Consider the following 17598-nt stretch of genomic DNA (forward strand, 5'->3'; position numbering starts at 1 on the left):
AGAACCAATTTTGATTTTGTTGATGTATTGTGCTACTCACTTGTTAATTACCTGTTGAGATTCCATTAAATCATTAACTGGGTTTATAAATTACTTGAAAATTTATTGAATTGTCCAAACGAAAAATAGAAAATTGCATTAATCAATCATAGTAATAATTATTATTTTTTCATCGTCCTCTTTGGGTTGGAAAACTCAAAAATCCTTGAGAACCTTCCGGAGCTGTTCAAGCGTCACAAACAGCACCACAGTGAAGGGCCCCTGCCTAGAAATCGTAGGGATGAAGCCCTTGTAGAGGGCCATGGGCCCCTCAGCCCTCACAGTCTTCAAGGCACAATCCAGGGCCCCACTATAAGGAGGTTCCCGCCCGGGCTCCACCTTCATGTTCATCACCCTTGTCTTGATCACGTCGATGGGGTTCGACGCCACGGAGGCCACAAACCCAGCCGCGAAACTCGCCGTCACGTGGGTACCGAGGCCGTCCTTCATCAAGTGCCTGTCGAGGATCGCCTCCTTGATCTGATCGTACGACGCCAGCTGAGACGCCGTCACGATCATCGCGCGGTTCACCGTGAGGCTGGACCCGCGCCACAGGCTAACAATCCCTTCGCTCCTCGCCATCTTCGTGATCGCGTCCACCACGTTCTTGTAGTCGCGGCCGCCAGCCTGCATCCGGACCATGGCCACGTCGGCTGGGTTGCCGACGGCGGCGCCGACTCCGCCGGCGACGAGCCCGGCGAGGATTTTCCTGGTCAGGGGGAGGTTTCCGGTGTTTGGGTCGGCCCACTGGACTTTCAGGGCTTCGTAGAGGCCCATGCGGGTGGTGGAGTAGAGAGTCTGGCGAAGGACGGTGGCGGAGACGCCGGAGTATAGGGCGGCGATGCCTTCCGTCCGCACGATGCGAACTCCGACCGAGATGGGCCCCGCGCGTGCCGGCGGGGCCGGCGGTGGTGGTGGTGGGCCCACCAGAGTGGCAGAGTGGGAATTAAAGGCAAAAGCGGGGCGGAGATTGTGGACGGGCTGTGGGGCCCGAGCGGCGGCGCTGTTGCTCTCACCCTGGAGCTGCATGCGGACCTTGATGAGATCAAGCGGGTGGGTGGAGCAGCCTGCAACAATGGAAGCTAAGCCTCCCTCAACGAAACCTTTGACACCCATTTCTTGAAGTGAGAATCAAAGGTCGAACTTTTGTTCTTCTGGGTTGTTAGAAAATTGAAAGAATGAAAGAATGAGGTTAAACAGAGGAGCAAAATTGGAGAGAAGGAAATGGGAAGAGGGAGATTAGGGTTAGGACCAAGAGGAGGCAGGGTTCATTTCACTGGAGATGCGGAGGTGAGAATGAAGGGCAAAGGCTATGGAGGAAGAGTGAGGGACGTTGGGCCTCTGAGACATAAGCATCTGCTGCCAAATGGGTTTGTGTTTGGGGTTTCAGTTGTAAGTTGAGGCTGAGAGAGCTGAGGAGGGTATATATATATATATATATACATACACACAGAGAGTAAGTAAGGTATTGAAGAAGAAGAGAAAGTGGAGGGAAGAAGCAGATGCAAGATGCGCCGCGCAGTTGGCTGGCTCTCTCCAACGCGCTTGGGTTTTGATGACAGGGACCCTTTCCTTTCCTTTAGGTTGCTGCCCTAACAAGACCACGAAAATTTCATTTCATTTCTTTTTATGAAATCATATTAAATATAATTTCCTTTTGTGTGTTGGCTAGCTTTTACTAGGCTTGAGCTTGACTTGTACGCTTAATAACCCTAGACAGCCGTCAGCCTGCTGCCTCCCCAATGTTCTAGGAGGCGGGTCTTTGAAACGTTGAAAATTCTACACGTTATTGATTTGAATATTGAAAATTCCATGGCTTCCGGACGGGTTTTTGCAGGCATCTACTACGCGTTAAACTTATTCTTTATATTCTCATTATAGGAAAAATGATCCCTCTTCAAGCGAGATTTAAGCTCAGAATTATAATTTGATTAATGAAAATTAGTAATTATATGCATAGAGATTCTTTCATGAATATTTATTATGTTGCTTGTATTTCATTTTACACATGGGTCGGATTATAAACTCGGGTTGGGAATTCATGTTTTAGTATTCACTATAATTAGGGCAAACCTCTACCTCAATTCTAGTCCGTTTGATTTAATGTGTCAAGATCCAACTCATACTCTCTTTTTTAGAATATACAAATAATAGTTGAAATTAATTTAATCTATAAAGAGGGCGATTAATCTAATCTTAGTGTCTTGACTAACTGACCTAACTCACATTTTCGGGGACTCATACTTTACTTTTAGGTCTTCTTTTAAGCATCATTTCTATATGTCAACCCAATTGAAAATATTTACTCACTTTGCTTTATCACTACTTTAGTGTTTGTTGAAAACACTATAATCATCTAAGTCACAACTATTAAAAGTATATCGTTTGTCAAGCCTTTAATATGGGCATAAACAAATAAATGTTCAAATAATGAGATTATGAGATTATGATTAATTTTCTATTTATATTGCTTTCCCGAGTTGCTTTGATAGTCAATTGCTCACGGCATCACTATCAAAGTATACTTTGATTTTCAAAGAGGAAAACTTTGGTCCATTTGGGTGTGGAAAAATTAATATGGAAAATCATATGGTCTCATCTCAGGAGTGTTTGGTGTGAAGAAATGATCCTAGTTCACATTAAATTCAACCATTTTGAGAAAATAATAATTGATTATGCGTGCCTTAAGCAAAAGAATTAAACCCATAATTGATCTCTAATGATGGGTTTTTTTTTTCTTTTTTTCTCAAAGGGGATGAACATGAACATGCATAACAAAGAGAGTGAAGCATCTTCCACACCAGCCTCAGCTTCAAAAGCACTCCAGGACTCACAGTCAATTCTCAATTGTGTGTGGAGGAGAAGAGAACCCTCCACAAAAATCTAGTGGTTTTCTTCTTTGCCCACTTGAGAGAATATTACACAGATATTGAATATGTGCCCTTTTATTCATTTCTTTTTATTCTCACTTGATCAACTCAAAATTCCCTTGGCCATGCTAAAGTTTTGAGGTCATCAATGAGAAATGTCAAATAAAAAGTAGCCACAAATGAATGAGCAAATGACATCCACCACCAAAAAGATTTCAAGGAATTTAATTTTTGTGGTTGACCAATAAATATATAGCATAATCATATCTCATCAGAATTTGGGTGGATCCAATTGAATTGAAGCTCCATGTGGGAAAGGGAAAGAAACTAGGCTGGGGAGGTAGGAACTGAGGAAGCCTAGCCACTAATTCTGGATCTAATTTTCTCTTTTCCATTTTTTTCCCATTTCCCATTTCCCATTTCCCAATGAATTGCCACTAATTGTGGACCTAATTTTGGGCTTTCAATTTGTTTGTCTCCATTTGGCAATGAACTTTCGAACTATTTGTATCGGTTTGAACTTTCAAGTGTGAAAATTGATATGCTGTGGTTTGTGGAATTAACATATCTTCAATGTGGGGCCCAGGGAAAAAAATTGATAAAAATAATCGACGCCTGAGAGATTCGAACTCTCGCGGGGAAACCCCATGTACTTAGCAGGCACACGCCTTAACCACTCGGCCAAAGCGTCGTTGTTGTTAGGGATTGCTGTTCAATTCTATATATGTAAACCGTGGACTATATTGGATTACTGAACTAGAACAAGCCCAATGATATTGGGAGTGAAATTGGATTTTTAGACCAAAATAAGTAGTTAAAATGTCAAAAGGTTTGTCATCATGCGGGCGAAAAGGAGAGGGAAGGAAAATAATAAATGGGTTCTTTAGTAAAAACACACATAGAAAGAAATGTGAGGGCCAAAATGCCCAATATAAAGTTATGGCTTTTTATCATAAATGGTCCTTAACGTTTACAAAATTATCACGCATAGTCTTTGAGGTTTTTTTGTGACATTAATAGTCCTTAACGTTATAACTTTTTATCACAAATGGTCTCTGCCGTTAGAAATTCTGTTAAGTGTATGATGTGGAAGATAAGTGGAGTCCACATATCCAATCACACTGTGACATGTGGATGAAAAATAAATAAATAAATGATTTTTTTAAAATAAAAATTCTATTTTGTTTCCGCCTAGCACTTCCAATGTCAAACTATACAGAAATTCATTCTTTGCTAGCAAACTAGGTAGTGATAATGGCCGAAATTGTTCTCTTTCAAAGTCGAAAGATTGTATAACCTGGGAACTTGTACTTCTACCACCATAGGGAATCCAATGAACAGCTCCATGAAGAAAATTATTGAACAATAAGTTATTAAAATCCCCAGGAGGAGGGGGTCCAATGCTTCTCCATGCTCCTCCTGCGCCAATGGTGTAAATCTCAGCCTCAGTGTCCGGGTTGTTCAACTGAAACACCTTGTACACATTGGTCCCAATGCAAAAACCAAGTCCAACAATAAGCCACTTGTCGTTTCTATTAGCAAGTGGAATGGTGATGTACTCCTCCAAAACAGGGTTGCACACAAACAGGGGAAAGCCTTCATTAGCTCCAAAACAAAGCAGACCATTACATGAGTTTATTAAGCGAAATTCTGGCATGGTGGTGTCAACTGGCTGTAGAATATTTTCGGGAGAAAACGTTATTTCCTCGAGTTGCAATCTGAACCAGGAGCAACACATGCTTCTACTTCCAGATGGTAAAATAAAGTTCCATTGGTTTTGTTAGAGGGGGAGGGAGGAAGGTCTCAATCAAGATGCCAAAGGGTGATCTTGAAGCATGGGGATGAGTAAACTGAGGGTCAGAGATTATAAAAAGCCACGCCTTGCACACGCACCTGCAGTTGAAGAGGGTCTTGACAGAGAGCCTTAAGAGGATGTCCATGACTATACCCTGCCTGTGGAAGTTGCAGGTATCTTTGGGGCGGAGAGAGAGAGAGGGCAGAGGGAAAGAGAGAGAGAGAGAGAGGCTAAATGGATTTTCATTAAAAAAATATTTATTTATTTATTTGATCCACATGTCACTATGTGATTGGACATATGGGCTCCACTTATCTTCCACATCATACACTTAACAGAATTTCTAACGGCAGGGACCATTTGTGATAAAAATCCCTAACGTTAAGGACTATTAATGTCACAAAAAAACCTTAAGGACCATTTGTGATAATTTTGTAAACGTTAAGGACCATTTGTGATAAAAAGCCTAAAGTTATTACAATGAATTTAGCAAATATGGATCCAATCACCAGCAGCTGCCGACACAACCAACTTGGCAACTTGGATTTAGTTTGTTTGATCTCATGGACTTGGTCCTTGATGCAATCACTATTCCATTGGATTGAACATTGGCCCGGCAACTTGCTTCTGATTTTGCAAGTTACTCCACCCACCCAACCGACTTACAAAGTCAAGCATTATCTCTTTCATCTCTTTTTTCACCTCATTCCACATATTCCACATGTTCTGTATTCTTCATTTATATTTTACCTTGATCACATTCTTGTAGTAATTTCAGACTATTTTAGCTCACGCATGTCGTGTGTGTGATATATTTATCATTTATTTATGAAATTCTTAAATGTGTATTGCTTAATTTAACCCCAAACCAGCCAACTTGGTATATATTTGTCACCGTGTATGAAGAGGCTAGCTACTGCATTTACATATATAAATCCACAATTTCTGATGAGTGAGTTAGGGTTGGATTTACAAGCTTTATGGGTCAAGTTAAGAGTACATCAAATATGAAAATTTAAAATGACGTTTTAACGTGTTAAGCAAACATACACTAATTATCATTGGGCCCTATTTGATTTATGAGGAAATCAATTGTTTTCCCATGTTTGATAATTCCAGTCATGAGAAATCGTTGCCTTGCCCATGGGAAAGTAGGAGGGAAAGTAAAGCTCTCCTCCTCCTTGGGTTTTGTTTTCCTCACAATGGGAAAGTTTGAGAAAATGAGCCAACATTAAATACACATTTTTTATTATTATATTATCCTCATTAACAATTTAGAATTAAAGTATCAATGGCATGTTTACTAATCCGTAAGAGGAATTGAATTGAGGAGGAGTTGGATTGATGATGATTAGATTTCGGATTCCTATAGAAGTTGTTTAATAAACCATATAGAATTGGGGTAGGAGTAGTACTAATTACTGAAATGTCTTCGTTGTTAGGTTAAAATGGATGACAAATTTAGAATTTTAAAAATTGTGGGAGAATATAATGAGTAAAAAATATGAATTCTTAATGGGTTAGTTCTCCAAGAATTAGAATACCACCTCCCACCCAAGAATTGAATTCCTCCAAAATCAAGAATTCAATTCCTAATTTTGTGTGGGCTCCACTTACTTTTCAATTCCTTGATATGAAGTAAACGCAGAAATCCTCCATAAGTGGAATTCATTCCTGATGAGAATTCTAATTCTAAATGCATTTTTTTTTCATTTCATATGGATATAATTGAAAAATTAAACAAACTTTATTTTACATTCCTGTACAAACCAAACATGTGAAAGGAAATAATGTGGTATTTCTTGGTTACTTTCTCAGGATTACCAAACATAAGAAATGAATCTCCATTTCCCATTCCTTGAGAAATGATATGGGAAGTGATTTCCTCTCAAATCCGTTCCATGAACCAAATGGAGCCTTGGGGTGTTAGTTATATTGGTCTAGACTTTTGGTATGCGCCCAAGTGGTCCTGGGCCAAAAAAAAGAACATAGATAAAATTGTGGCCTTCGGTTTCCTCACTAGTGTGTGTGTGTGAGTTTTCTCCCCTTCCCCCTTCTTAACGTTGGCAAAAAAATACATAGATGGAATTCCTTGTAAGATAATTAATAAGTCTCAAATAATATCTTTAGAATTTTATTGACAATTAAATAAGTTCAATGTGTTTGTGGGTAGGTCGTATCGTAACTAATTAAATTGTTAAATCTTTTGTAGCTTAATTAGAGATTCGATTTGGTCTATTAAAATAAATTTTAAAAATAAAGAAGACATTATGTTTGCTATGGTCGGGATTAGATCATCATAACCTTTCAACCTCATTTCAAAAATATAATTCAATGATTGGGAGCCAGAACATTATAGCCAAAAGAATTAGATGAATGAAGGAATATTCAAAGACGTGGCTACCACAAAATTGTAACTTTGACTTATACGACAAAGATTTATATATGTACTAGCCTCTCTGCACGCGCTTCTGCGCCTGCGAGAGGCTTTTTTTAAAAAAATTTAAATTTATTAAGATAATGGATAGTTGTGTTCCATAAAAATAGGATCCATTATTTGAATTTTCTTTTAATTTTAATTTTTTTAATATGAAAAATTGTGAACTTACCATATTATCCTCATTTAATTAATAATTTAAATTCTTAATGTTTGCATTAACCAAGGACATTTTCTGGTATTTTGAATGTTTCACCATTTTCTGCCTTTTGCTTTATATATATAGATACACCAACATTCATAATTTCATACGGGATATTCTTTTTTGGGTTTTGTAGAGAATGTGGTACCGACCTTCGAACCCAAGACTACTAAGAGTTAGTGCAAGCGAACTTAATCACAAGGGCAGGTTGAAGGCCAGTATACGGGATGTTCAGCGTACATGTAACATGCCTAACTTGAAAAGAAAAAAAAAAAAAAAAAAGAAGAAGAAGAAGAAAACAACAACCATGCCTAACAAGAAAATCTTGGGTGGGAGCTTACGGAGACTTTGATACTTTTCGGTCTGGATAAACTTCCATTTTGGTTATATTTGCTAGTTTTTACTGTACTTTTGGTTTTATAATTTCCAAAAATGATCATAATGTTGGAAAAAACTGTGATGTGCAAAGTTTTTTACTATCTATTGGATTGGATTTACTCTTGTTTTGAGCTATTCATCGTTCATTCGAAAAATTATTGTGTATGACAGTAACATGTGCACTAGCTAGGTTGGTATTAATTTAGTTAGGGTTTAAACATTAATAAATTAAAATGAGTCGACATACTTATTTCACACCCAAAATTTTTTCTAATAATTGAGAATTAACTAACAAGTAGACGATTGAATCATGACATATTAGTGTGATATTAACATATTTTAAACAGGTTTAGTCAAACTACTTAAGAGGAGATTGAGATGAAGGAAATATATGTGGGCATCACAAGTTACTATATCCCAATTAATAAGTATTTGTAAACAGTAAGTTGTGTTCCTATTGACCATAAATTATGGAATTCAATTTATTCAACGTTCAGCCGCGTAAAGTCACGAAAACTCCACCCAATATTAATTTCAAACGAGCTAGTTGATCTTTGACTGAGCTAAGATAGATTATTAACTTACCAAGCTCAAAATTATTAGGGCTCATTTGGGAGTGATTTTAAATAAGCTGATAATCATTTTATGAAGAATTACTTCTCCATATTATCACTTTTAGTGATTTTATAGAAAAACACATAAGAGGTGCTTCTCCCCAGAATAACTTTAAATCACTATAAGTGATTATGTAGAGATACACGTAGGAGATGCTTCTTCCCAGAAGTGATTCCAGCGCTTCCTAAATCACTTCCAAATGAGCCCTTGGTCAATTTGGATCCCAGAAGAAAGAAACTATACAATTTATTAGAAGTTCATAATGAACTCACACATTAATTTCCAATTAGAAGAGATAAATGCTTCCACATTTTACAAGAAGAGAGCAAGCAAATCTGAATATGCCTCCTCAAACAATGTCATCAAAATGCGAAAATTACAGACAACAATTTTTTTTAACAAGTTACTCAAATTAATCCACCAGTGTAAGGCACACCAGTCGCAGCCAACCAATTATCCCCCATCAAGAAGTTGGTCACTGTAAAATTAGCAGCAACGGTTGAATTGATCACATGGTAGCCAGGCCATGTAACCCTATTTGTAGTGTTGGATCCAGGGCCTGTGTTATTGTACTCAGCATAATACAATGTGCTCAGAGCAAAATCTCCACTCCATGCAAGCCAGCCAGCAGGATCAATCAAACTAGCCATGAAAGTTTGCATGTAAACTGTCCTTGAATATTCCTTCCATGGCCTCCCCAGATAGGTCTTGACAGTGAAATTACTCGAAGCCAAATCCGGCGTCGGTTTGATAGTGCAGTTGTGGATTGAAGTCCCCGTGTTCTGATTCGGGTCGGTTCGACCTTGAGCTGTGATGGCATTGGACTGCCCTTTGTTTGGCTGACGAGGATATAGGTTGCAATTTTGGAAAACAACTGCTGCATTGCCGAATATGAAGTCAACTGTTCCATAGATATCACATTCTCTGTAGAATTGTCTGAGAGAATGTGTGTATAAGGTGTCTTGGTAGCCTTCAAAACTGCAGCTATAGAAAACTGACAAATCTGCCCCGCTTCGGAGTGCAACTGCCTGCCCTTTGCTTGGTCCGGCCGTGTTACGAACAGTAATGTTCACTGCTACAAACCCTAGTCCTGTGACAGCTGCATTGACCAAGAAGCTAATTAGCTTACAGTTAATCATTTACAAAATGTTTGTGAGTTTAAACATTGTATAATAGTTTTTAGTTCAAATGTCATAATCTGGCAAGTTATGTTATTAGACTGTGAATTAAGAATATTTATTAACTCACCTAAAGTGGCAGAGTTGAAAGTTGTCGAGCCATCTCCTACGCTGTTGTTTCCAGTGATGATTGTCTGGTTGATACCGTCTCCGATCATCAACAAGTACTTCTTGTTTGATGCAATTGACACATACTCTTGATAAACACCAGCAGTGACATATATCAAGAAGTAGCCACCACTTGCAACGGAGTTGTTTGGTGCAGCAGCAATGGCAGCATTGATGGTGGTAAAATTTCCACTTCCATCTTGACTCACAACCACAATGCCCTTAACCAAAACCTCTTCATCTCCTACCTGAAGAAGTCTTCTTCTCCGATGATTGATAGCGGCGTCATAAATTGCACGAGCTTGGCTTGACATCTTCAGGTTCAAGCGTCCCTTCCCAAATTGGAGATGCCTCTTGGGTTGCTTTGGCACTCCATTTTTGTCCTTAGGCACCCAACCCTTAGTAAACAGAGCCAAAGAGACACTGTACAATTGTGAGTTGTTAGAGATTGAGGCAGAGAGATCATTGATGAGACTCCCAGCTGAAGAAGGCAGAGATTCGAGGCCATCGGAACAAGTTTGTTGGTTGGTTAAAATGGCACTAAGCAATGTTTGGACATCATCAGCATCCAAGCTAGCAAGAACACCACTTGTCTTGTTGACAGTTTCAAGGGAGCTTGATAAGAAATCAATGTTCAACAATGTAAGCAACTTGCAATCCTCAAGTGCTTGGATTGCAGGCTGTGGCAAGACTGAGCCAAGTTGAAGATGATTTTCAATCGAATCGAAGAGATTATGGGATTGGGAAAGTGCATGCTGGACAGAAAACCTGCCAAAGTCATAGACATTGGCATTTTTGTGGGGAAGGACAGATATGCAATAGGAAGGGTGTGGAGTGGACTTGCAAATTGTTTCTGGTGGGAGAGGAGTGTCTAGAGGGACATCTGCTAAAGATGGGGAGCTAAGGGAATGGAAGATTATGAGAAATGATGAAAATGTTGCAAGAGAAAAAAGCTTAGAAGCCATTGCTATAGCTAGAGAGAGTTTTGAGGAATGTGTAATTGGTCATGGGTCTACATCTACATATATAGTGAAGAGGAAGTAATTTAATAATAATATTATTATTATTGTATTTGGAAGTGCATGACTTTATCCAAAGCTCAATGTTAGCTCTTCAGTTTGCTTCTTCTTTTTTTTTCTTTTTCTTTTTGTAGGCTTATTTGATTGCTTCTTGACTAGATATATAATTGAGGAAAGAGAGAGGAAGTTAGTAGGTGTCACGTAGATGTTAAGTAGTGTCGGATGATCCACTTGATTAATTAGGTTTATTAATGAACTTGTATTCCTACCCTATTGACATTTTCTCAACCATATATTCTTATATGTTTAAACCTACAAACACAAATATATGTTTATAATGATACTTGTACGAAGCTTAATTCTCCCTATTTTGTCTTATTATCCAGAGATTTAAGAGTGATCTTGAAAAAGATAATTTCTATTGAATCAAAATGAAAATAACCTATAATTCGCTATATATATATATATGCGATTGGGTTTTAGTCTCTGTAAAAAATACAACTAACATTATCGTGAGAGTAATGTGATATATAAGAGAAATACCACTAAATTGCAAGAGCTATTTGGTGCATTGCAATGTGATAGAGTTAACATTCCTCTAATGTAGATCCAATGCACTTAGATAGGGATTAAGTTTAGGCTTTTTAAACGTACACATAATATAATCAACATTCTAGATGATGTAAACCCCTCATTTCATGGATGTTTTTGGTTTACGAACTTTTAAAGGACAATTAGGCGAAGGTCATTGATATGTGTTAGGGCACAAAAAGACACACATGCATACCCCCGAAATATTGTAAAGGTGAAGAAAATTAAGCCTATAACATGCACATTGCAAAGTTGTTAATTTCTTTGATTAATGTGTGAGATGCTGTAACCAAAATGAGCATTTAGCCAATATAAATATTTAATTATTAGACCTAGCTACCACATGGAAATATGATATAATTAACCACATATTGGTCGTGCATTAGTGGTATATATTTGTGCATTAATTAGGCTTAAGCGCGTAGTACGAATACCATATGGTAAGGATATATATATATATATATATATGAGAAAAATAGATTTCATTAAAAACCCAATAAACAATATAAAGTAACCGGCATGTTAGTTATTACTGACATTCTAAAAGAGTTATCATGCAATTTGAAGTGTAATTTTCTCTCTTACATATATTTTTACAAGGGATAAATGTTTAATGACAGTTCCCTATGTACATAGATACAAAGCTATTATTGCCGTCTCTTATACTCTATTGGAGTGCCAATAACAGTACCTTTGTACATATATATACAACGTATAAACCCAATACCCTAACTTGACTGAAACTCAAAGCTACAGTAACTTACAAACCAACCCAGTAATTTGACTGAAACTCAAAGCCCCCCAATAAGCATGTGATTTTGTGAGATTAATAAGTCTCTTTTTGAGCAAGTTGGGTTGCATGAGAAAAGGTCAGAGAAGCAATTAAGTACAGCTGCTTCAAGCTCATTTGGATTTTCATGTGCTTCAGAAAGGAAAGACTTTTAATCTCTTAATATTTAATTCCACTTGTCACGAACTATTAACCAAGTAGACTAAGAAATTGATGAACTATGCATGAGTCAGAGAGATTATATAAATGATGAGCATGATGAGTACGTAACCTAATCAAGCAAAGTCAAACTAGAAGAGCTCCTATCGACTGAAAACTTCGGAGTCAATGTGTGCTAAAAACGTTAGCCAAATGTACACAAAATGCATATTTGGAGCTTTGCTAAGCCTTTGATTTGGTCATGCAAAGATTGCATACATGTGAAGGAAAATCAAGAATATATGGAACCGTTTGAATTTTGATAAATTGACGAAGACATATTAATGAAAAAGTTTTTCTTTTGTTTTAATTTTTTGGTCAGATTAAAACATTCTTACTTGCTTCATACACATTAACCACCAAATAAAACTGCTTAATTAAGTCAAAATCTATTATATTGGCTCGTATGTGGCTACTGAATATGAAAACTTAAAAGAACTCTCATAGCAAAGAATTTTCATAATTTAAGTGGTTAAAAATATCTACTCATGTACTCGAGGTATCCTATATTCAATTTTTCTCAAAGTCACACTTTTTCTATGTTAAAATTAATCGAACCAAACCGGTCGAATTGGTTTAATTTGGCCGGTTTGATATGTCCAACATCTCATCCCCTATATGACTTTTATATAATCTTCATAATGAATGATCAACCACTAGGTTCATTACATGATCATTATTCAATACATCTAAACTATATAACCACATTATCAAATTAACCATTACGAAACTTAATCACATGCACACACGCCACTACATGTTGCCCACATTAAACCTCAACTAATTTACATTAATTTGGTCCAAAGTTTTTTTTTTTTTTTCTTTCTTATAACCAGTCCAAACTTATCAATTTGGACACTAGGTTGTCATATGCACGCGTTATAGATTTCTTAAATTTAATTTACTTCAATTTGACATTTAAATCATTAATCAAGATTCATATGTGCTCGTGACAAAGCACTCTAGCTAGCTGTGATCAGTATAGAACATCAAGTGGAAATATATATATATTCTCTTTTATTGAGGGATCCCTTAAATAATTTTATTTGAGAGACACCCTTTAGGGTTCCCTATAATAAAAAATTCAACAATTCAAACCATATATTTTTTGATTTTATAAATCATCTTTACAAAAAATTAAATAAATTGAATATCGTCTGTTTTTTAGTTCTACATTCATAGTTCTGTATTCCCACTTGATGTTCTATACTGATCACAGCTAGCTAGAGTGCTTGTCACGAGCACATATATATGTACATATTGTTTCTGAATTTTGAGTTCTGACTTTTTATTTTGCAAACCCAACCTGTTAAACTCGATTTAGTTAATCTGAGAAAATCACATGCTTAATTCTTCTTGCTTTGGTTTTCAGTCAAATTAGAGTGGGCTTGTATATAACACAGCAAGTAATAACTGATGATAGATAGGCTTTACGGGGGAAGGTCGGTCGTTTGGTTAAGCCTCAGATCTAATGCGTAGTTATCATAATAAAATATTTGCATTTGGTAGGTGCAGAAAGATTGGGTCTGTGTCTTGTGGTGCTCATACATCATGTAGGTCGTGTACGTTGACTATATGCATGCCTGTGCCTAACGCGTTCTCTCTCTGAAACTTCTTGTGCAGAGAATTGAACCCATATAGATCTTCACCTAATAAATTCCATATCTTTTCTTTTTTGGTTTCAAATTAGGCCACTCTAACCTCTGGAATATTAAGCAAATTAAATAATATATAGGGTAGAAACTCCCTGCCATATAACCAACAAAAATATTATTGAATATATATATTTGTCTGCGACCACAAATAAAAGAATATTATTTATATATTCTTTAATTCTTATGTTCATAGGTTTTGGACATGTACATGATGACCAATATTCCAGTAGGTGCACATTACCAACCCCAACGTTGACAAATGACATATGATACGACAGTGGGAAGACAAAAGCGAAATAAATCACGGACATAATAATTCATCTCCTAAAAGTTAATTTTGTTTGTTTAGAAAAACTTACGTGAGATTGTTTTTGCTAGTTAAATATAATATGTGATTAAGAAATAATTATTTGTTATTAAATTTGAACACATGATTATTTTCTAATTGGATTGTTTTGTCACTCGATACTGAGTCTCGTGACAAATATATGATCTAAACGGGTTGTTTAGCTTGCATTATTAGAAGAATAATAGAAAAATACTTCCCTCCTTACTATATAAGTATGAACTATATTTTCATCAATAACAGTACGACATGTGTATAAAAAATTTTCTTTTTGTAAGTATCTCCTTACGGAAAATGAGACAAGGAGTACCATATAAAACTACGTTTAATTAGATCGTTCTATATTGGTTGACATATGCGTGACAGCTGCCATAGCCCCCACCCTTCCTTGTCAAGAAGTTAATAGCATCAATCTCAATTCTAAGCTGCGTTTTCCTTTGGATAAAGTCGTGCACGTTTACTTTATGAAATTCAATACCAACTTTATATTCTCTAAAACAATAGTCAAATTGGCTTGATCACTTTCTATATATAGATACGAACCCCGTGACCCTATTTCACATTCCTCAAAAGCTCTCCCTTCTCCATTAATTAGAGCAATGGCTTCTAAGCTCTTTTCTCTTGTAACATTTTCTTCATTTCTCATTATTTTCAATCTCCTTAGCTCTCCGTCTTTAGCAGATGTCCCTCTAAACACTCCTCTCCCACCAGAAACAATCTGCAAATCCACCCCACACCCTTCTTATTGCATATCTGTTCTTCCCCACAAAAATGCCAATGTCTATGACTTTGGCAGGTTTTCAGTCCAACATGCTCTTTCCCAATCCCATAAGCTCTTTGATTCAATTGAAAAGTATCTTCAAAGTAGCTCAGCTTTGCCACAGCCAGCAATCCAAGCACTTGAGGATTGCAAGCTGCTTGCATTGTCAAACATTGATTTCTTATCAAGCTCCCTCCAAACTGTCAACAAGACAAGTGGTGTTCTTTCTAGCTTGGATGCTGATGATGCCCAAACCTTGCTTAGTGCCATTTTAACCAACCACCAAACTTGTTCTGATGGGATTGAATCTCTGCCATCTTCAGCTGGGAGTGCCATCAGTGATCTGTCGGTTCCAATTTCTAACAACACAAAGTTGTACAGTGTCTCTTTGGCTCTGTTCACCAAGGGTTGGGTGCCTAAGGACAAAAGTGGGGTGCCAAAGCGACCCAAGAGGCAATTCAGATTCGGAAAGGGACGGTTGAACCTGAAGATGTCAAGCCACGCTCGTGCAATTTATGACGCTGCTATCAATCATCGGAGAAGAAGGCTTCTTCAGGTAGGAGATGAAGAGGTTTTGGTGAAGGACATTGTGGTTGTGAGTCAAGACGGAAGTGGAAACTTCACGACCATCAATGAGGCCATAGCAATCGCACCAAATAACTCCGTTGCTAGTGATGGCTACTTCTTGATATATATCACTGCCGGTGTATATCAAGAGTATGTGTCAATTATATCGAAAAAGAAGTATCTGTTGTTCATCGGAGACGGTATCAACCAGACAATCATCACAGGAAACAACAGTGTAGGAGATGGCTCGACAACTTTCAACTCTGCTACTTTAGGTGAGTTAATTCAAACATTCATACTAAAAACGTCATTTTTAGAACCGCACATTCAGACATAATTAATTCAAAAAACATTAGTGGTTTGATTTGATTCCAAAGTCTGTTAATAATGGTTTCCAATTTATAATATGACAACATAACATATCAGATTATCTTATACTTTAAAATAAAAAATAAAAATAAAAACTAAATGTTTACAATTGCAAATATTTTATTGATGATTAATAAGCTAATTAACTTCATGATCAATATTGCAGCTGTGGTGGCAGAAGGGTTTATGGCAGTGAACATTACTGTTCGTAACACGGCTGGACCAAGCAAAGGGCAGGCAGTTGCACTCCGAAGCGGGGCAGATTTGTCAGTTTTCTATAGCTGCAGCTTTGAAGGCTACCAAGACACCTTATACACGCATTCTCTCAGACAATTCTTCAGAGAATGTGATATCTATGGAACAGTTGATTTCATATTTGGTAATGCTGCTGTTGTTTTCCAAAACTGCAACATATATCCTCGTCAGCCTAACAAAGGGCAATTCAATCCCATCACTGCTCAAGGTCGAACCGACCCGAACCAGAACACAGGGACCTCAATTCACAACTGCACTATTAAACCAGCAGCCGATTTGGCCTCAAGTAACTTCACTGTCAAGACCTATCTAGGAAGGCCATGGAAGGAATATTCAAGAACAGTTTACATGCAAACTTTCATGGATAGTTTTATAGATCCTGCTGGTTGGCATGATTGGAGTGGTGATTTTGCACTGAGCACATTGTATTATGCTGAGTACAATAACACAGGTCCTGGATCCAGCACTGCCAATAGGGTTACATGGTCTGGTTACCATGTGATCAATTCAACTGATGCTGCGAATTTCACAGTTTCCAACTTCTTGCTGGGGGATAATTGGTTGCCTCAAACTGGTGTGCCTTACACTGGTGGCTTAATTTGAGCAACTTAATGTTAAATTTATTGTTGTGTTTGTTTTCCTTAATGTCTTTTGTTTAAGAAGCATCAAAGCTTCCAGCTTCTGTAACTCAAGTTTTTTTGTAAACTGTGGAAAGCAATATTTATTTCTTCAAATTGGAACATGTGTATGATTTCTTCATAATTAGAATAAAACTCTTTTGCATACATGGGTTAGACCAGTGGGTCCTTGCACCCAAATTCGAATCCCCTCTGGCCCCCAAAACAGTGTAGATTAGATGAATTTAGATTATCGTTTGTATTTATAAAAAGAAAAGAATGAAACTCTAGCTATAGGTAAAGGCATTTAATATTTTGAGAGCCAAAATCCCCACCAACTTGTTGTTGTGTCCTTCATAATAAAGCATGTTTGGTATAGAAGACACCTCAGAAGCCATACAACAAACATGTTTAATAAGAATCTTAATTAGAAATTTAAATGAGTTTTAGCTAAAGTGAAGCAATAACAACCCAAGTCGCTGTGTATGTTACAACAAACAAACCCTTATGAGCGCTTTCATAGGGGAGATTACACTCCATGCAATAACATATAAACATGCATGAAACATAAAATCAATGGCCAAACTCATTTCTCGTGCCACCGAACCATTTTTTTCTCCACCAAACAAACTTTAGCTCCATCCATCTTTTGAGACCTCTCGCTTCTCTCTCTCTCTTTCAAAATCTATCTGTAACGTGTCCTTATATTCTTCTTCCCTCCCCTGCCATCTTCCTCCATCACCCCATCCCCAATTCTTCTCCTTCTTGACCCTCCAAAACAAAAACAAAAAAATCCAAAAAAAAAAAAA

General features: G+C 37.3%; 3 protein-coding genes and 1 non-coding gene across 4 annotated transcripts; 1 reads left to right on the forward strand and 3 right to left on the reverse strand.

Moving 5' to 3' along the window:
• LOC18793501 (mitochondrial uncoupling protein 5) lies at positions 66-1630 on the reverse strand. The gene has a single exon (XM_007222762.2). It carries the CDS (start codon positions 1153-1155, stop codon positions 196-198), a length of 960 nt encoding a protein of 319 aa, XP_007222824.1. The 5' UTR covers positions 1156-1630; the 3' UTR covers positions 66-195.
• On the reverse strand, positions 3519-3600 carry TRNAS-GCU. The gene has a single exon. It is a non-coding gene; the product is annotated as a tRNA-Ser (tRNA).
• On the reverse strand, positions 8567-11054 carry LOC18789273 (probable pectinesterase/pectinesterase inhibitor 20). The gene is made up of 2 exons (XM_007222822.2): positions 9585-11054; positions 8567-9435 (listed from the first exon to the last, which is right to left on the reverse strand). Exons 1-2 carry the CDS (start codon positions 10585-10587, stop codon positions 8744-8746), a joined length of 1695 nt encoding a protein of 564 aa, XP_007222884.1. The 5' UTR covers positions 10588-11054; the 3' UTR covers positions 8567-8743.
• LOC18793253 (probable pectinesterase/pectinesterase inhibitor 7) lies at positions 14719-16955 on the forward strand. The gene is made up of 2 exons (XM_007222735.2): positions 14719-15823; positions 16084-16955. Exons 1-2 carry the CDS (start codon positions 14821-14823, stop codon positions 16773-16775), a joined length of 1695 nt encoding a protein of 564 aa, XP_007222797.1. The 5' UTR covers positions 14719-14820; the 3' UTR covers positions 16776-16955.

The sequence above is a fragment of the Prunus persica genome, chromosome G1, assembly GCF_000346465.2.
Source record: "Prunus persica cultivar Lovell chromosome G1, Prunus_persica_NCBIv2, whole genome shotgun sequence".
Taxonomy (NCBI): domain Eukaryota; kingdom Viridiplantae; phylum Streptophyta; class Magnoliopsida; order Rosales; family Rosaceae; genus Prunus; species Prunus persica.

Bases quoted from the DNA above. Each gene is read 5' to 3' on its own strand.
- LOC18793253 (XM_007222735.2), top strand. From the start codon at position 14,821: ATGGCTTCTAAGCTCTTTTCTCTTGTAACATTTTCTTCATTTCTCATT. The intron at 15,824-16,083 runs GTGAGTTAATTC...TCAATATTGCAG, and splicing joins TTTCAACTCTGCTACTTTAG to CTGTGGTGGCAGAAGGGTTT.
- LOC18789273 (XM_007222822.2), bottom strand. From the start codon at position 10,587: ATGGCTTCTAAGCTTTTTTCTCTTGCAACATTTTCATCATTTCTCATA. The intron at 9,436-9,584 runs GTGAGTTAATAA...TGGTCAATGCAG, and splicing joins TTTCAACTCTGCCACTTTAG to CTGTCACAGGACTAGGGTTT.
- LOC18793501 (XM_007222762.2), bottom strand. From the start codon at position 1,155: ATGGGTGTCAAAGGTTTCGTTGAGGGAGGCTTAGCTTCCATTGTTGCA.